This window comes from Malaclemys terrapin, chromosome 12, assembly GCF_027887155.1.
Source record: "Malaclemys terrapin pileata isolate rMalTer1 chromosome 12, rMalTer1.hap1, whole genome shotgun sequence".
NCBI classification, from domain to species: domain Eukaryota; kingdom Metazoa; phylum Chordata; order Testudines; family Emydidae; genus Malaclemys; species Malaclemys terrapin.
Genome location: NC_071516.1, coordinates 8,530,225 through 8,550,014, shown reverse-complemented (window position 1 = coordinate 8,550,014; position 19,790 = coordinate 8,530,225). Strand labels below are relative to the sequence as shown.

At 49.4% G+C, this 19,790-nt stretch overlaps 1 protein-coding gene across 3 annotated transcripts in view; it reads right to left on the bottom strand.

The window, feature by feature from the left end:
• LAMA5 (laminin subunit alpha 5) overlaps positions 1 to 19,790 on the bottom strand; it is a 167,806-nt gene that overhangs the window by 56,630 nt on the left and 91,386 nt on the right. For all 3 annotated transcript variants that reach the window (XM_054045341.1, XM_054045342.1, XM_054045343.1), the window contains exons 7-20: positions 17,572 to 17,687; positions 15,909 to 16,027; positions 14,918 to 15,008; positions 14,079 to 14,213; positions 13,530 to 13,592; positions 11,113 to 11,253; positions 9,610 to 9,747; positions 8,569 to 8,703; positions 7,466 to 7,600; positions 3,673 to 3,810; positions 3,326 to 3,378; positions 2,968 to 3,067; positions 2,322 to 2,374; positions 593 to 698 (exon numbers count right to left, since the gene is read on the bottom strand). In XM_054045341.1, the coding sequence (XP_053901316.1) occupies positions 593 to 698; positions 2,322 to 2,374; positions 2,968 to 3,067; positions 3,326 to 3,378; positions 3,673 to 3,810; positions 7,466 to 7,600; positions 8,569 to 8,703; positions 9,610 to 9,747; positions 11,113 to 11,253; positions 13,530 to 13,592; positions 14,079 to 14,213; positions 14,918 to 15,008; positions 15,909 to 16,027; positions 17,572 to 17,687 (1,523 nt within the window). The remainder of the gene's footprint in view (positions 1 to 592; positions 699 to 2,321; positions 2,375 to 2,967; positions 3,068 to 3,325; positions 3,379 to 3,672; positions 3,811 to 7,465; positions 7,601 to 8,568; positions 8,704 to 9,609; positions 9,748 to 11,112; positions 11,254 to 13,529; positions 13,593 to 14,078; positions 14,214 to 14,917; positions 15,009 to 15,908; positions 16,028 to 17,571; positions 17,688 to 19,790) is intronic.

The window sequence follows — 19,790 nt, the reverse complement described above, 5'->3', positions numbered from 1 at the left end:
TGGCTTGGACCCCGCTTGGATTAGCTTCTCTTCCATCGCAGCGCTGATCTATTTCCAGACTGCTGATGGCTGCTGAGAACAACGCAGGCCTGCAAATCCTCTCAGTGAACCCTCTGAGCTCCGACCAGGCCTCTGAACCCAAACCCCTTCCGCAGCCCTGCTCACTGTCTATCTCCCAGCACCGCCACCCCTGTAGCGCACCACTGAGGGGGAGAGCATTGTGCAGGGCGACAGGCAGCTGCAGCTTCTGTTGCTTCGCCCCTCACCACCAGCATTAATGTGCACACAGGGAAACAGAAGTACAAGCTTGTAAGGCAAGAAGTAAACTCCAGGCATCCACCCTCACCTGGTTCCCCTCCCATCCTTAGTGGGAGGGGAGTGAACCATCTGATTGACTCCGGGGACGTACAGTGAGTCTAAATCAGGTGCTCAATTCTATCACATCTGGTAGAAGAGCCCAACCCTCTGTTCTCATCCACTTTGCTTTCCAGGCCTCAGTACTCTTGTCCCACAGAACCCAGACAGGCAGCTCCGCGCTCCAGGCCACCAGCTGGCAGATCTAGCAACTCATGAAAGAGAGAAGGGTACCCACCTTGGCAGCCAAAGTAATTTGCATGGTCCAGGTTGAAGTATCCGTCCTTACACGTGGAGCACAACTGGCCGCAGATGCTGGGTTTGCAGAAACACTGCCCATTGCCCTAGGAGACAGCCAGGTCAGTCAGCGCCCCATGGGCATGGCTCTGCCCCTCCTCAACACTCAGTACAACCAAACCAGCATTCAAGAGAGGAAGGATTGTGCAGTGATCAGGGCAAAGGCCTGGCACTCTGGAGACCCAGGTTCAATCCCCAACTCTGTCAGAGCTTCTCTAGGCAAGTGTGTGACTCAGCTCCCCCCTGCACACTGAGCTAACAGCACTACCCTACCTCACAGGGTGTTGTGAGGAGAAAACCAGTAACGACTGCAGGGCGCTCAGACACTAACACAATGGGGTGGGTCCAGGTCCACGAGGAGGGCTCATAAGCGCTCCTGTAATGCAGCCAATAAATAATGCCGTCATGGGGCCAGATCAATGCCTACGGTTAGACTATTTAACAGTGAACGTACAAGACGGGACTGCCCTTACAAACAGCTAAAACCTTGTCATAATCTGCCCATTGCCACACACTATGGAGAGTGAAGCCATTTTACCTAGGGCAGGCAGGCACTGCGCGAGCTCCCTTGGGGAGATAATTTGGCTTTGCCTCACGGAGGGGTGTCTGTGCTGTTACAGCTACACCATTGTAACTGCACTGCCCTGGTGTGAACGGGGGTGGGGCCAGAGCAAATCACGATTTACACCGGGGTTTGCACTAGTATAGCTGTCTCGGTGCAACACCACTATTGGCTATAATCCCCACTCTTGACAAGACTTTAGTGATGATCCCTTAACAAAAGCTCCTGTGGAACATTCCTTGGGATGGAGAATGGGAAAACACAGTCTTCATCGAGCCCATGGGCAGCAGGATGTGGCTGATACCCACCATATTATTCAGAGGCCTTTACTTTTCCCCAACCCCACAGATGTGACAAAGACCGTGATGGCTACTGAGAAGAATGCACACCTGCCACCCTTGCCAAACAACTCTGCAGCCTCCCTCCAAGGCTTCTGCCAAAGACTTTCCAGCTAGCCTGGGCTCTGAGAGGATTATTACATAGTAAGGTTGCAAATTCTGTGGGGTACGGTCTTTTTGTTGTACAGCCCCTAGCACAATAGGGCCCTGGTCCTTAGGTGCTACTACAATACACACATCATAATATGATTCTTCCGTTTCTCGTAGGCCAAAGCACAAACGCTAAATGAGTTATGTCTTCTTTCTTATGTCTTCTTTCCTCAATCCTGATGTAGGCTCTAAACCAGACGTGGGCAAACTACGGCCCGTGGGACCATCCTGCCCGGTCCCTGAGCTCCCGGCCAGGGAGGCTAGCCCCGGTCCCGTCTCCCCCCCGCCCCCTCGCAAGCTGTCCTCCCTCCCCCGCAGCCTCACCTCACCGTGCCGTGGGGGCGTGCTGGGCAGGCGAGCAGGGAGGGAGGCTCACTCGCAGCCTCCGGGGAACAGGCAGGCAGTGTGGGGGGGAGAATCGATAGGGGCAGGGAGTCCTGGGAGGGAGCAGTCAGGGGACAAGGAGCAGTGGGGATTGGATAGGGGGTGGGGAGAGTGGTTCTGCGGGAGCCGGGTATGGAGAGCTCCAACTATTACACACATGAAGGGCTTTTCCTAACTCTAAAGGGAGCAGGGGGGCGGGGATCTAATTCTACGGGGAACTTTGGGAGTGATCTTACTTGCTGACACACTGCAACTCCACTGATGGTGCCCTTGGTATCACACTGGCAGCCTGAAGAGAGCAGAAGAGCACAAGAGAGTGAGGAAATCAATCCAGCCATCAAGAGACTATTCAAAACTCTCAGATTGACACCAACGTTCCTTGCAGCAGAGGAAACCACACATGATAGAAGCCAAGGAGATGGAGAGAGGAAATAAACCAGCTCTTGGCTTCTGCGATGGAGGGAAACTAACCAAAGTAGCACAGACTCACTAAGGGCTGGAATTTCAGCCAGCCTCACGCTTGCCCTGGATGTTGCACACTGATGTTTGCACGTGCGCATTCCCATTTTACACACGTAAAACCTGTATTTGTGTAAAGTCTGAGTTTGGTCCTGGCAGAGCTGGCAAAACAAATCCTTGGATCCATTCATTCCTTTGAAAAGAGTCCCTGGTCTGGCCCGTCCCCCCTGCTAAGTGTGGAGGACAAAATCAGTCCCGTCACTTGGGATGCTAACGCTTCGTGCCATAACTGTAGGTGGAAACGATGGGAATGGAGAAAAGGGAATCACATCTACTCAAATGGAGATGACCTAGGTTTGGCCCTTAAACCTCTAGAGGAACAGACTGCCCCCAAAAGACTCCTCTTATATGCAAGTTCCTTACTCGTGCATCCATACGGGTTATCTGGAGTCAGGTTCCAGTACAGTGGTTTGCACCTGTCACAAGCTGGACCTTCGACATATGCCCGACATGCACAGGAACCCTGAAAAAACGGGGGGATGAAAACAAGGATTAGGCGAGAATGCCAGGGGCTCGAGCAGCATCACAGAACCTGTCCTAAGGGGACAGATGAGGTCTCCGGCTCTACAGAGCGGGAAGCTGCCGTTCTCTGCATTGCACTTGGAGCAGGTCCTGCGACACAGTAGGAAATTCTGAGACCAGGGAAGAAAAACAAATGAGGGTTGCAGGAAAGGAAACCCAAAACAGCCCCAAGAGATTGAGGGGCACACGAAGTACTCACCGGGGACAGGGAAGGGTCTGCAGTTGCTAGCCCTGCTGGGTTACAGGAGCCCACTGCAAGGAAAAGCACAGCTTGAAGCAGGTTTAAAACAGACCCCTTAAAGCTTTGAGTCACCCTGTGTGTACACTCCGAGAAACTTTTCATGGAGGAGACTGGGGGGCGGTTGTATTTAAGCTTTCGCTGGGTTGACGACTGGTCTGTGTATTTATTAGTGTGTTTTTAAAAACAGGGCTTTGAGTGTCGGCCGGTAGGTGCAACTGGGTTCGAGGGTGTAGAGGGAAGCCCTAAACGAACGTGCTGTACCAAGTCATGCAGGAAGAGGAGAAGGAGGAGGACGACAATGCTACCTTCGCAATGTGGAAATCCATATGCCCCTGGCATGCAGGTGTCACAGCGCAGTCCAGCCACTTTGGGGCGACAGCTGCACTGTCCAGTTTCCTGATCACATGTGCCGTGGAGAGAGCCCTCTGTGGAGCACTGGCAAGCTGCAGGTGAACAGGGAAAGGTGGGCAGTCAGGCTGAGAGCTGTAAGGTGACTCACGGCCCAGATTAAAATAAAAGGATTTGTTTTAAACAACACAAAGCAGGAACTGAGTTCTTTAAAGACCCCCACCATGCTTGGTGCATTTCAGCTAGAGGTCTCAAAGTGAGGATAAGAGAACACAGCTTCCCACTGAGTCAGCAGCAGCAGCAGGAACTGAACTCAGGACTAGTAATCTGAGAGCATGAGGAAATACTGCCAAAGCCAGACTGACCCCTGTTAGCGCAAAGGCGGTAAGTGACTTATATGCTGTCCATAGAACTGCTCAGAAAATGTTCCTTCCCCTCTCCTCCCCCAATAACATGCTTACCCAATTTTTTTCCTTTTTAAATAATTTGTCAAAATTTCCCAATTTCCACTGAAAAATAAATAAAAATAAAAAAATCCCCCCTCCCCCCCAAAAAAACTGGATCAGGAAATGCCACCATAGTGCCTCCTTGAAACTGTAGTTCTGACTGCCTCAAGCTACCAGTCTCACCTCTATGGGCTGGGCTCCCCAGCTAGACTACATTTCCCATGATTCACCAGTCCCCCCCCCTTGCTGAGCCACCATGGTGCATCCTGGGAGATGTAGTCCAGCTGGGAACCTGGCCCATAGAAGAAAAACAGGAGCACTAAGCCACCCCCTCTGCCTGACTCTCTCTGTAGCCAAACCAGCCAATTAATAAGCCTCTACAGACATGAGGTATAAAGTTTAATTACCACAAATGTTTTACTTCAGCAGACGCACGCTTCTCACATTCTATGTTTGACCATTAAAACCAAAAGCACACAGGCTACTGAGAACAACAAAAGCCATGTAGTTTATCACATACATGGTGAGGGCCAATTACACCCAATATCTGAGAGCAGCATTCAGTTGTCAAGGCCTGGGGCCATGAGCTCTCAAATAGCACCCGCAGAAGAACATGGCACACCGGGATGGGCCAGCGTGTAGTAATGAGCTAGTAGCACGGATGCAAGAATATTTGCCGATTTAGAACAAAAGCTCCTGGAAAAGAGCTGGGAAATGGTTGTGCTGCTTCCTGCCAGGACCTAGGACTGGACGACGGGGGATGGATCACTTCACAATTGCTTCAGAGGGGACAAACAGGACAACGGCATCTGCCACCAGCCACTGTGGGAAGACAGGATCCTGGGCTAGATGGACCATTGGTCTGACCCAGTACGGCCGTTCTTACACTCCTGGACAACCTGCTTCTCTCTAACGCACATCGAAATCTCACTGCCCTTTCAACCTAAAAGTCACCCAGCAGACGTGCAGCCCTCAACTAGCCTGGTCCCAGACAGATTCAGCCCTCTCTCTTCCAATCACTGCTCACATGCTTGTGGATGTATTTCTAATAAGTGTGCAAATGTCCGGCACCTAACTGGCCTCCTCCAACAGCAAAACATTCTTAGTACTGGAAAAACAATGGAGGATTTTAAAGCTCTGGCTTCCTGCCCTCTCTCGGTTCATCTATTTTTTAAATCCCGTTTGCACTTCACCTATTTCTTTAGATGAAAAAATAAGTAGCTGCTGCACCCGGGAGACACAATTTGATCCAAGCCTCCAGCCTCTTCAAAGACATAGTGCCGGCATCACTTTTTGCTGTGAATGCTAAGCCAGCTGGCCGTTACCCAGGCTTCTACATTTAGCAGCGTGCAAAAGGCGCGACGCTGCTGTTCTGTTGCTTCAGGGAAATTGTATCACAGAACATTTTTTAATGAGCGGTAAATTCTTGCTGGGAGGCACAAGTGTACATCTGGCTTTCCAGTCTGACTGGGGCCGAGAGGGAGATTCTGCCCAGGGCATGACGGGGATTGTTAATAATACACACTGCAATGCAGCCACCTGCACTGATGCAGGGGCGTGATTCACATGAGTAGCACCGCCCTATGCGCTTGATCCAAAGCCCTTTGAAGTCAATGGAAAGACTCCAGTTGGCTTTGGATGGGGCCCCACGCAAGCAGCCCCACTGAAAATCAGGGTTGGATGGGGGAGTTACGTGAAATTAACAGGCCCGATTCTGATTTAATTCTCACCCCTCTTCCATGACTGTAGCCCCGCTGGCTTCAGCAGACTTCCTGCGGATTTAGGCTGGTGTCACGGAGCCAAGTGAGATACACACAGTAAGGGGCTGCTCATTGTGAGTACAGGCAGCAGCACTGGACTTTCTGGGTACATCTACACTGCAATAAAAAGCCCACGGGACTGCCTCAGAGCCCAGGTCAGCTGACTCAGGAGGGTTAAAAATTGCAGGGTAGACATTCAGGCTCTGACCGTCTACACTGCAATTTTACAGCCGCAGCCCAAGCCCGAGTCAGCTGACCCAGGCTAGCCACGGCCATGCCATGGGTCTTTTATCGCAGTGTAGACGTACCCACAGGGGGCATTCTGATCCTGGCAGAGGATCTAGCCGAGTGATGTCACAGCTGGGAATCCAGAGAGCAGGGTGTTACTGGAAGGTGTGCATTTAAAACTTGCTGCAACTGAACCTTCTGGCTAAGGGATAAAAACAAGTATTAACATTTTGCAGATGGGCCTTCAGAGCAGTTAAAAAGAAGATCTTCATCGCATTTTATAAACCCTTTACAAGCCGTCCGTTTCCTGGCCTGTCTGAAGCTGGCGAGGGGTTCAGTACAATCCCCAGGGAGGCCTATTTCCCCTCAACTGGGCTGGTGGGTTCTCAGTTTTCCAGCATTCATTGTCAGCAGCTAAGAACAGCTTTGATGCGCTAGAGCCATGAGAACGATCAGACTAGCTCTGTCAGAATGGCCCTGCGTTTTGATTCTGATGGGGTTTGCACCCTGGAGTTTTGCTCAGGGAACTCAGCCAAAATGGTGGCTTTACCTCAAAATTATGCAAAACCTCTGAGCTTTACACAGCTTCCACTTGAGGCCAGAAATCCCCCCTCCACACCTGAAACCCGGCCCAGGTGGAGTGATATGTATTTGCGAATCCCACCTTAAATCTTTGGGTTTGAGTGAAATCTGAACATACAGTTTGGCGTTTCATTCTGAAAGCACGGCACTGCTCAAAACATGTTACTTTAATAAGCTACTTGACTAGAGATGGCCAAACACCGGAACAAACTGGAATAATTCAGTGTGCATTCTCCTTCAGTCTGTGCTGGTTTTGGGGGGGAATAGGGCTCTAATTCTGGATTTTGGTATGTCCCATGGAAATTCAGCTCCTGAATTGTACTTTGCAGGTCCGTTTGTAAAACACTCCATGTATCTAGGGGCTGGGACACCAGAATGGGCAGATCTGGGCCCCTGTAATTACCAATTACCAATGAACTCTATGGGACAGACTCCATGGCCTTTGCATTAGCATTAGCGATTGACACAACCTGCAAGAGAAAACGCTTTCCTGGGATAATGTCTTTATTCCAACAGGGGAAGAAGAGTAAGTAATAAAAACGGACTCCTCCTGTAATAAAGACCCAGTCTGAATTCTAGTATAAAGCTGGGCCCTGGGGAGAGGAGAGAACGGGGTGAGGTAAAGGCAAAGCAATGCAAAGCAAGTAACAGCGTGTATCAGTCCTGTCTGGAACACACTGCTCCTACTCTGCAAGACCGTAAGCAAAATCTTCCATGTGAAGGGAGTTACTCACGTGTGCAGCTGGGGTACCCATAGAAGCCTGGTGCACACTGGCTACAGGTGTGCCCGGCGTAGTTAGAATGGCACCGGCACTGACCAGCTGGGCTACAGTTGTTATCCACCGAGCCCCGGGGATCACAGGAGCAAGCTGCAAAAGAAGGGTGCACGAATAAAAAGAGAAGTTTGAGAAAGGGGACGAGCGAGCACAGAGACAAATAATCAGACCCGAGTCTTCATCTCTTTGCATCACTAGTTGTGTCAATCCAGCCCAGATTTGTAGCAACCCAAAGCATTCCCACTGGATGGCTATTCAGTGATCCAGCTGAACTGAGTGACAGTTCTCAGCGGACAAATCCCCACTTCACAAACACACACAAAATTCACTGCAGTTTGCATGTATTTGGCCCCCGTTTGCCAGCATCTACGGTGGGACCTGGAGGCTGACCACCCACAGAAGTGGTCCTTTTGGAACAGAGTCGGAGATTGACAGATGGTGCAGGGCAAGAGTTTAAAACTTGTACTAGCGCTATCTGTGCGGACGCGTCGTTCAGTTCCAAGGGATCTCTTCGGGACTGTTCCCCAGAACTAAATTCCCTTTTAAAAAAACATCACAGTACCATGGGATACTTCTCCCTGAAGTCTTGGCCAAACCAGGAAAAAAGTCTCCAAGATTTTACAGCCCATTCAAAGCTCACCAACAGGAAGAAGTTCAGGAGGTTAATGTGTAAATACAAAATCATATGCAGGAAAACATCATCAGAACAGGAGTTCCATCAAGAAAGACTGACAATGACAGCTTTGTGTTCCAAACGCTGACATCATTAATGACGTCCAGATCTAGTCTGCACTATTTATAATGTAAATCAAGGGGGTTTGGGCCAAGATTTTAAAAGTGACTAGTGATTCTGGGTGCCCAATTTACAGTACCTCAAAAGGGTCGTGACTTTCAGAAGATGTGAGCTCAGCACTTCCTGTAAGTCAGGTCCCACTAAGGGGTCTCGAGTCGAGTACCCAAAAACCAACACACTCAAAATCACTAGTTTTTTTGTCATCTGCTGACACTCAATCCCATCTGCATCTCCGCCCAGCCCCCACGAGCCACTGTTTCCACCATACCTTGGCAACGAGGGTAGGAATGATATCCCATGCTGCACTGATCACAGCGAGGCCCATCAAACTCAGGCCTACAGAAACATCTCCCGCCTGAGTCACAGCCTCCTGGCAGCGTCCCCACGGCACTGCACCCGCACACTGCAAAGCAGAGAAAAGCCAGTGGGGAAGGGGTACGGAGCTACGTCACCCAGAGCACGGGGCAAAGCTTAAGGTACAACAGGGAGGAAATGTTTAAGCCAGAGTGAGAACGTTGGCACTAAGTGCCCAAGATGAGTGTCGGTGCTTGAATACTGAGTGTTTGCATCCCTCCACTAGCTCCCTTTTTGCCATCACATCAAACAAACAGTTTCACTTCACTTTCAAGACCCTTCATGCCTATCCCCACCCTAGCTACCCTCTCGCACAGCCTAGTGAGATGTCCACTCCCACCTCCCAGTTGGCCCCTGATGTATCCATTGCCCATTTGTTACATTTTCACCCGGCTGCCCAAGCCATGTGAGGTGCTCAACCAAGTGCCGCACAACTAATACATTTTCCTTCTTCAAAACCCTCCTGAAAACTCTCCTGTGCTGCGATACCTACGCGGGTTAGGCCGCTGGTGGGCTGAGATGACTGCCTACCACGCTGAGTAATACTGCCTCAATTTCCTTGTTCTCCCCCGTTTGTCTGTATCCACCTACTGGTCCTGTCATATACCTAGACTGTAAGCTCCTCAGGGCAGGGACTGTTTTTTTTTGTTCTGCATCTGCACAGTGCCTAGCACAACAGGGTCCCGGGCTATGACTGGGCTCCTAGGCGCTCTGAGAATACAAACAATAACTAACAGTAAGTGACTAGACAGAAGTGATTTGCTCTCAGGAGGCTGTGAAGGGGCGGGAGGGGGGTCCTGCAATTGCAGTCACATATAATGTACTTTCTGCTACAACACAAATAAGTAATACTAAGTCCAGAGGGTAAACATCCCCCTCTCTCCACAGCAGGGAATCCCACCCCCACCCCCAACCCACACACACACACATCTGAGAAGGAAGAGGAGTTACGCACATTGGCAGAGAGGGTAGCTGAAGTAGCCGGGTGCACACTGGTTGCACGAATACCCTTCGAATCCAGTTCGGCACAGGCACTGGCCGGTCTCGCTGTCACAGGTGCCATCGTACTGGCCAGAGCCTGAACACTGGCATGCTGGAAAAGAACAACGGGCCCCCCGTGAACTGCTAGTCCCTACGGCACTGGGGGAATCAGGAGGCACCTTTGCGGTTTCACAGCCCTGGCTAATCCCAACACAGCACCAGGCCTCTTATTAGAGGCTACTCAGATTCAAACTCTTTGGGCTAGCAAGCCGAGATTTCCTGAGACAAATGCAGATTTTGGGGGGGCAGGGGGATGTTTGTATTCTGGGGCACTTTGCTGGGTGGGGGGCGGAGGTCAGGGATTGGGGAGGGGGGGTGTTTCAAGGGAGGGCAGTGAAGCCATGGAGCCAAAGCTCTGTTTTATTAGAATCTGTAGCTGAAACGCCTGTCTGTTCCCCAAAGGCCGAGGAGGAGTTCTGCAGGGTGGCTGGTGGGCACGGCACTGCAATAAGCCCGCAGATTCACCGTCCTTGGGCTTAAAGCTCTCGGCCCCTTTATGAATCAGCAAGAAGCGTCTCCTCACTGCAGTGAAAGGAAGCCCAGGCCTTTAGCTACTTTTCCTCCCCAGCCTGCCTGTGCTCCCTCAGGCGTCCTGCCTCCTCATTAACAGCCCATCAGCCTGGGCGGAAGCAGAAAGGTCAGGGATGGGGGAGCATGTGGAAGGACCCCCATGGAGCTGGAAGAGGTTGGCAATAGGTGGTTGGAGGATGGAAAGAAAAGGCTCCCGAGTTACAGGGGAGGGGAGAGATCAAGGTGCTTTCTCAGAGGCTCAGAGATAAGGGAGCCCTGTGCAGGCTGAACCCAAGTCCTGTATACCGGCCTGCTGGATGAGCAGGGCTGCCCTTGGGGCTGCATTCGACTCATCTCCGAAGATGGGGCCAGAATCATAAAAGTCTCATCTGTGCGAGAATTACAACTAAAAGGCTCCGCTCCCCACCAGGATTTCAGTCCTGGGAGCTCACTAGGTGTCGACTCCACAGGCCTTTGCTAACAGTGTTAAATCCCAATGCCTCTCAGGAGGCAGGAGAAGAAGATATAAAATAAACTGACATTTGAATGGGGGAGGATGAGGGAGGAATGTAACCCAAAGTGACCCCTCATCCATACAGCAGTTGAAGAAACCATGTGGGAATGGTCGTAACGCACTGTACTGCCGGAGCGTCGGAGCCCACTGTTGAACTGATGGGGAATTCCTGCAGAGTTCCCCAGCAAGGCCAAGGGAATCCAGCTGGGTCAGAGCTGTTCCAGCAAATCTCAGCAAAAGTCATGGGAATGTGTTACTTGAAGCAGGACGGAGGAATTCTCCTTTCCCAGCAGGGAGAGGGGCGCGTGCTTCTAGCAGTGCAGTTCAGCACAGCCGCCAGAGGCGTTTGCAAGAACATCAAGAAAACCGGCGTGATAGGCCCCGGTCACTCACGCTGGCAGCCGGGTCCGTAGTGCCCAGGCGCACATTGATCGCACTGAGCTCCCTGGAAGTTGGGTTTGCACACACACATTCCCCTTTGCGAGTCTTTGCGGCAGGCATTCCCTTCCGTCCCGGCGGCGTTGCAATCGCAGTCTGCAAAGAGGACGACAGGAACAACAGAAGGCACTTAACAAATCTCCACCAGCTGATAGCCTGGGCCGGTGGGCAAAGCACAGGAAGCCAGAAACTCCTAGATTCAAACCCCAGTTCTGCCAGTGACTCTCTGTCAGTTCCTCTCTCTCTGTGTCTCAGCAGGCGCTCTGGCTAGAATGCCTTCTGTAAATGGGGATGAGGCTTTGTTCACAGGAAACTGTGATGATTCATTACAGGACAGCGCCATTGCCCAAATTACATTAGCCACGCCATCAGGGGCTCGTTCACCTGCACATCTACCAATGTGATTTATGCCATCATGAGCCAGCAATGCCTCTCTGCCATGTACATTGGCCAAACCGGACAGTCTCTACGCAAAAGAATAAATGGACACAAATCTGACATCAGGAATCATAACATTCAAAAACCAGTAGGAGAACACTTCAACCTCCCTGGTCACTCAGTAACAGACTTAAAGGTGGCAATTTTGCAACAGAAAAGCTTCAAAATCAGACTCCAATGAGAAACTGCTGAACTGGAATTAATTTGCAAACTAGATACCATTAACTTGGGCTTGAATAGAGACTGGGAGTGGCTGGGTCATTACACAAATTGAATCTATTTCCCCATGTTAAGTATCCTCAACCTTCTTGTCAACTGTCTGAAATGGGCCACCTTGATTATCACTACAAAAGTTTTTTTTCTCCTGCTGATAATAGCTCATCTTAATTAATTAGCCTCTTAGAGTTGGTATAGCAACTTCCACCTTTTCATGTTCTCTGTATGTATATATAGACCTCTACCCCGATATAACGCTGTCCTCGGGAGCCACAAAATCTTACCGCGTTATAGATGAAACCGCGTTATATCGAACTTGCTTTGATCCACCGGAGTGCACAGCCCTGCCCCCCCCCCCCCCCCCCCCCCCCGCCCCGAGCGCTGCTTTACCACGTTATATCCGAATTCGTGTTATATCAGGTCGCATTATATTGGGGTAGAGGTGTATCTTCTTACTATATATTCCATTGTATGCATCTGAAGAAGTGGGCTGTAGTCCATGAAAGCTTATGCTCTAATAAATTTGTTAGTCTCTAAGGTGCCACAAGTACTCCTGTTGTTTCTGTGGATACAGACTAACACAGCTGCTACTCTGAAACCTAAACCTTCAGATAATCAAGGCAGCTGCTCCATCAGGTTTCAATGGCTGGCTCACAGCAGCATCCCCCCAGTTATACGGTGTACTCTGCTAACCCCGAGGCTGAACAGCACTTCAGAGTTCCACAGAGCTGGGATGCACGAGAGCGCTAACCCAGCAGAGCTCAGTCTCCTGGTACCTTGGTCTCCCTAGTCCAGCAAAAGGGGGTGGGCAAGAGAAGAGATGAGGAGAGGGAGGCAGAAGTGGGGAAGGGGTGGGAACCAGAGGGAAAGAGAGATTCCAGCTCAGCAAAGAAAAACCTGCCTGGAAAACAACAGAGATTAAAATATCAGAGGGAAGAAAAAGGTTATCTGGAGTAAACGTGAAACAATGGAGAAGTCTGTGGGAAAAGCAGAGTCCCAAAAAGACAGGGGAGATGAGTCATGAGCTTGAGGGGTTAGAATTCTACCAGAGAGAGGCTGGAGGGAGAGGAAGGGAAAGGATACAAGTGCAGATGCAAGAGAGACAGCGAGTGATTTTACAAAGTTTGCTGCCAAGCATTAAACTACCGTGGTCGCATTCAGACTAGAGGCACATGCCCCACAAGGCAGATTTGCAGCAGTGGAAGGTGTTGGCACAGAGGGTTTAGAAGCTCCCCTGATCCCTAGGAAAATAGTACGCGCAGATGGAGGAAAGGGATGGTCTTGTGGCTAAGGCATGAGAAGCACCGGGCTCAGTTTCCAGCCCTGCCACAGATTCCCTGTGACCTTGGACAGGTCCCGCAATCATAGATTTTAAGGCCAGAGTGGACCATTATGACCGTCTGATCTGACCTCCTGCAAAGCACGGCCCAAAGAACTTCCCCAAGAGACTCTTGCATGAAGCCCAAAACCGCTCTGTGCCTCTATTCCCCCGCCTGTAAGACAGGAATCATATTATTTCCCTTCTCCCTCCCTTTGCCGTGCCAATTGCAACTGTAAACTCTCTGAGCCAACACGACTCTTCGGGACCTACCAGAGAGGGACCCTGGTCTCAGCTGGGGCCTATGTGTTACAATGATAACGAACACTAATAATCATAATTATAAATTGCAGTATATGGAATGAACTCAAACAGAGATAAGGAAAACTGCAGGGCTTACTTATTATCTGGGCAGCCGGAAGCACCTGTTCTCCAGTATCATTGTGAGAGAAAGATGGAACAGCTGTGGGGAAAAAGAACGATTGCAAACATTACTTCTGTGCTCAGTTCGAGCCCCACACTGGGACTGGCCCAAAACCGAAGCGACTTAAAAACAAATCATCAACACATGATAAACATTCCTTCTGGATCCCGAAACGTCACCTTCTTCCCAACTTGAAGAATGAGGGCTGGAGATCCAGGATTTAGCCCAAGGACTCCACTGCCCACTAATCCCCAGCTTCCCTGCCAAAGCAAGGTGTGGGTTGTCTGCAATTTCAGGTGCCACTGATATGAGAACAATGTGCTGCTTGCTGACAACAGCACAGCGAGAGAGGGGTGATGCCCACGCACTGTCTGCAAAGTTGGCAGCTCTAATTTTAGGCTTCCTGGCAGCCTCTTTGCACAAGCAGGGTTTCAATCCTTCTTGTTTCTGACGAACCAGGAGCCGAGGAGTTTTAGTTCCCACACGTCCCCATTGACAGCCTTCCCATGCGAACATGGCACTTACGATAGCAGTGTGGGAAGTCTCTGTATCCCTCTGCACATGCACTGCAGAGCTCCCCGGTGTAATTTGGCTTGCAGTAACAGCGACCAGTGAGGTCTTCACAGGTGCCATCAGTGAACTCCGAGTCACAGTTACAACCTGCAGGGAGAGAGCAGTCACTGGGAGCTCCCTTTACTGAGAGAGAGAGAGACCCTCATTTCCCAATCTGTGTTCACACAAGAGATTTCTAATTGCAACAGCCAGGCTAGCAGCACAGCCAGAAAGTTTTAGATACATACTGTACAGTCCCTTTCAAAAATAAAAGGTGTGTCTGTCTCTTTAAAATGGTTCAAGCTTGGCGGAGCATGACGGGAGGCTGCAAAAAGCTGGGCTCTGCTCCTCACAATCTTGCTTCCGAGAGGGTAGCAATTCTGGCTGCATTACAGCTAGGGCAGGCTCTGGTGAACATGGCAAAAGCCACCAAACGAGGTGGCAGAACTAAACCCACCAAGACTGCCAGAATGATCTGGGTTTCCCATAGAGATGTGCGTGAGCATCTCCTGCTTTGGAAAGTCATCCCCTGCTGGGTCAGATGGGGCCACATTTCCACCCCTTTCAGGCCTCTGAACATGCATCCACAGCTGATTGCAACAACAGACACACACTCCTTCTGCACAAGCCAATGGCTGTTTGTGTATGCAAGACAGATGGCCAGGCACTTTTTAAGGCTGGCTGGACAATCAGCCCCTGATGATCCGCAGCACCAAACACCCCACCGTTCGACAGCGTGGGCCGCTCTCCTCCAGCTGTTAAATGAAAGTCTAGAAGATGCGTCTCTAGCCTGCAGGGCAGCCCATACTCACGGTAACAAATGTAGGGCGAGTCTATCGAATGGTCAGGGGATTTATAGTATCCAGGGATGCACCTCTCACAGTTGATGCCAGTGGTATGATGCTGAAAAACAGTTGAATAGGAGGGCATCAGTTACTCTGTCCATCAGGAAGGAAAACGTGGTCATCTACCAGACTGTAGTACCAGGTAACTTCATGACAGGGTAACATTAAGAAAGTAAATAAAGGAAAGAACAAAAATTGCTCAAAAGTCCACTCATGTTGGGTTGAAACTCAGTCCTTGTGAATCCTCCACCAAACCTAGTCTCGGTTTTAGCTCTATATTTTGGCTTCAGGGTTTGTTAACAAAGTTTCCCAGTTGCCGTGCATTCAGGAAGACAGAAGTAACCCACTTCGTAAAAGCACGGCTAGTTATGCACTACACAGGTCCCATGCCACTATATGGTACTATGCCACTATATGGTACTTGCTATGAAACTAACAAGTCAAAGGGCTTTTGCTTCACCATGGCAAGACTTTAGTTAGGTGCTGAGAGAGTAGGGAGCACAGCACGGCACCGATGCTTAAGCAGTGACAGACAAGTGATAGTATTTGGGCCCTGTAAATTGGGATGGGATTTTTCAAAAGCACTAGAATTGGCCTAATTCTGCTCCCATTTGAAGTCAGTGGTCAAACTCCCATTGAGTTCAATGGAAGTGGAGCAAGGCCGATGCCCAGGGTGTATGAAAATCCCACCGTTAGCCATGCATTTCCAAGGTTACGCTAACAGACAGGTGCCCATGAACTACCCCACCACTCCTGCCACTGGTGCATGCGCTTTTACCCTGATGCCAAGAGCCCAGATTTTCTGGGAAACTAATAGAAAACATGAGAGCTCCTGATTTGCTTGTTGCCCGCAATGCAGAACTACAATTCAGGCTAATAATGCAGCCACAGGAAACAGGACACCTGACAGTCCATCATGTTACAACAACAACGTGAAATTCCCTCCCCCCGGGCGTACCTGACATTCTATGCAGACACCTCCCCCTTTATACTGGTTGTCATAATTTTTGCTGGCCTTGTGACGATCGACCTCTGGATCATAGTAGCAGTCGTAGGCATGACCATTGCAATTGCAAGCTGAAAGTATAAAGAGACAGGAGCTTAGCATGTATGTTCCTCTGGGTTATTGATCACCATTCTCCAATGAAACAATTAACTGATGTATTTCAACTCCCTGATGAAGGGTTGAGAGGGGCTGAATAAGTCTGTATTGCATGGGGGTTCCATTTAAATGAGGAATGAAGTGCAAAAGGGGCTGAAGGATCAGTTAATCACTCAAGCTTTCAGATGTCTCCAGTCTGCAAATCAAGGCTGGACGCCTAGGGAGAACAGGCATTCTAGCAGGGCTTTGGCATTTTCTGCAACCAGAAAACATCAAGGCACAAAATGAAAAAAGGCGAGCCCGAGCATGGTGGGAGGGGAGAAAGGGAAGTTATCTAAACTTTGGGGCCTCCAAAGTGGTTTGGAGCGTACATGCAGGCCAGTTCTCAATGTTATCCAATCAGAGAGTGACTGAGCCATGAAGTTCAAACACATGGTGAGAGTGTGTTGGGGGGGTTGTTGTTTTTTTAAAATCCATGGGAGCAAGATCCAACAGCCCACTGCAGAGTCCCTACATTTATGAGATCCCAGCCCAGCATGAATTCCAGTGTTGGCATCTACTGGAGGGTTCTGGCTATCCAAATAAAGATGTAAGTAGATCTGAATGCAATTTATCTTCAGAGCAGGACCGAGCAATCAGGTTTATTGTACAAAGTTTAGGACAGAGGCAGGAAGGGGACCAGAATTAGCACTCAGTACAGATTAAGCAGATATCATTGTAGAAGCCTTCACAAAACAGAATAATCCACAACACAGACCGCCCCTCTTCCTATACTTCTAGTTACGTTCACTAAGTCTGGTACTAAAATGCAGGGTGCCCATAGGATGGTTTGAAGGACTGGTAATGAGATTGTAAAACCAGACAATGGTATAGGACAGCCTTTCAACGGAATTATGGCCGCTTTCACTTCTAAATCACCGATTCAAGTCCCAATCAGGGTCTGCAGGGAGCAAAAGTTGTTACCACCCAGGGGCTTGTCTGAAATGGCTTAGTGATCTCAGTCCAGTCTCCAGTGAAGAGGGGAACAAGTCACAAAAACAACACTACAATCAACAGCTTTGCTGCCAGTCACCCCAGAAGAAATGCAGTGTAACCCATTACAGGGGATCCTTCCAGGTCAGGATTGCGGTTCATTGGTGGAGCAGTGTAAGGATCGCTAGCCGCTCCCCTGATCGTGCTAGATGTTCTATAGATAAAGGACTTTACCTTCCAATGCTGACAATCCAGCCATTTACAGGAGCACTGAATTCTCACCAAGGACCAAAAGAGAGACTGCCCATAATGCCTGTAGAGGGAGATTTAATGCAAGGCCCCATCAGGGGCTCCAAGAGGGACTTTGCTATGGATTCCTTCCTCAAGCACGAAGCTTTAGGAATGGGATTCTATGGCAGAGCTTTGGGGCCGACCGCAAAGCTTCCCACGTGTGGGGGCAGTGGAGTTTGTTCATTCCATGTTTTCCAACCCCCTAAACAGCTAGAAAAAAACAAAAAAGGGAAAAACCCAGCCCACAACAACCTACGTTGGCATTCATTAGCGCTGTCAGTCGTAGCTGGTTTCCAGGGTAACTGGTTGAAGCCCGGGCAGCAACGATCACATGAGCCGCCACAGGTGTTGTGCTGACAATCGCACTGCAGCCTGGAAAATGAAAGGTGAGTGAGCAGAGAAACTTCGAAGCCAGGTCACTGAATGCTGAGGTATCCACTGAGGCCAAGACTTGGCTGGGGAAATAACGAGAGCTGGCCAGAAAACAGAAATCCCTTCCCAGGAAAAAAAAAACAATTTTTTTCCCCAACAATGTGAAAAGTCTTGAACTGTGATAAAATGTTAAAATCACAAACATTTTACTGGGAAGCGATTTCAAGAACAATTCCACTTTGGGAGACTCACAAAGCAGCCTGGGCTCTCTGCATCTCTGGCCCCAGAGCTGGGGGAGAGGCAGGAAGGCAAAGAGCCAGGGTGTTCAGCATCTGCCAACATCCTTCAGACAGAAAGTGAAACCGACAAGAGCCTTCCAGGCAGCCATCATTTCGACTTTCCCAGTGGAAAATGAAATTTTTTGCAAAACTGAAAATTTCCCACAGAAAATTTCAATTTTGAGAAAACACTTTATTCATTCTAGAAGAATCCCTGACCAGCCCTAGAAGTAACAGCACAAAAGGAGCTGGTTCAAACATCAAGTGGGAGAGCTTCTCTTCAGGCAGCCTTCACAGATGCTGCTTTGTGCAAGCGTTCGGGTTTGGGAGGACAAGTGAGAATAGGCCATTTATGCCAGGCTATTGATGCCCAGGGCTCTCTGCAAACACACAGGACTAGGTCCCTGCCTGGAGGAACTTGCAATTTAGACAGGTACAATACAAATGATCAACACTTTTCATTCCAGACAGCTTTTCAAAAAACAACAAAAAAGGGCTTTTTCAAAAACAAAAGTTTGTGTGTATTTTAAATGTACTGATTTCTGGACAAATACAAAACACTCCCACCACCATCACATTTTTCTCTCTCATTTCCTTCCCTCCCCACCCATTTTGCCCTGGAGCAGAGGAGGGGGGGAGTGGGGAGGAGAGAAAGAAGGGAAGAGAAACAAAACAAACATTTTTTTTCAATAAATAAAACCAAAACCACCAGAAAATTCCAAATATTTAAATAAATTGAAAAAAAAATCGCAATTTGTTCACAAAACAGCCCCTTTCCCACCCATCTCTACAAATGACTGAGGTGAAATACGGCAGCAGGGAGCAGATAGCACCTATGACAGGGATGCAGTGCCGGAAGGCTGAGTTAAAGAATTAACAGAGGGATCTGAAATTGGCCTGGGTGAGGTTTTTTGATGCCTGGGAAGTGGAAACATGTCCCCCAGAGCATAAGAGGCAAAATGATAAAACATAAAGCATAAAGTCAGGAGTGGGGGAGACACATGCATCATAAGAAGAGAGGTACACATACTGGGTGAGCAGCCTGAAATGAAAGCAGCATCTTTCAGTCTTCAAGGCTGACGGCCGATGCATTTCCTGGTTTTAGTAGCTGGTGTAAGTAGCTTTGCGCTGACTAGACAGGCAGCCCAGGAGGCGCCAGGCAAGAATTCTCACTAGTCACGTGAGGAATCTTGTCCCACTGCACTGCAGCGGTAACTCACTCTGCAGTGACATCACTGCAGAAACTTCCACTTAACAGAATATTATAGCCGTCCAACAAAAATGCTTTCTGTTGTTTTAGACTGATGGTAATACGGTGTGTTCGAGCTTTTATCTGTACAATTACTCAGTTCCCCTCAGGGCATGTCTGCTACTCCCACCTCTCACTCCCCCAAAACTTCCATTCAAAGCTGGGTGTTTAACAATAAGTATAATTTCTAAATACACTGGAAACAAACAAAGCAGTGATACAAAAATCAGATTCCGATATACAGCCATATTCTTTCACTGGGCTACTAGAGCTGTGCTGTTGCCTTGCCTACCCATATTTTTAAGATGCCTGATCAACACACGTGAATATCACAGAAGTGCAGGTTGGGATGGTCATATGGGACAAGTGAACCCATTCAGATATAGTAAGAAATTACTTGAAACTTTGGCCAAAACACAAGCAAAACCTTTCGGGGGAGAGCTGAAGAAGTTTGCCTAAGTGAGGCAGTTTGACTTACTGGCTATACCACTGACAAACTCAGGAGACCAGAGTTCTATTCCTAGCCTGGCCTGCTGGCCCATCTTGGGCAGGTCCCATCCCATCTCTGTGCTTCAG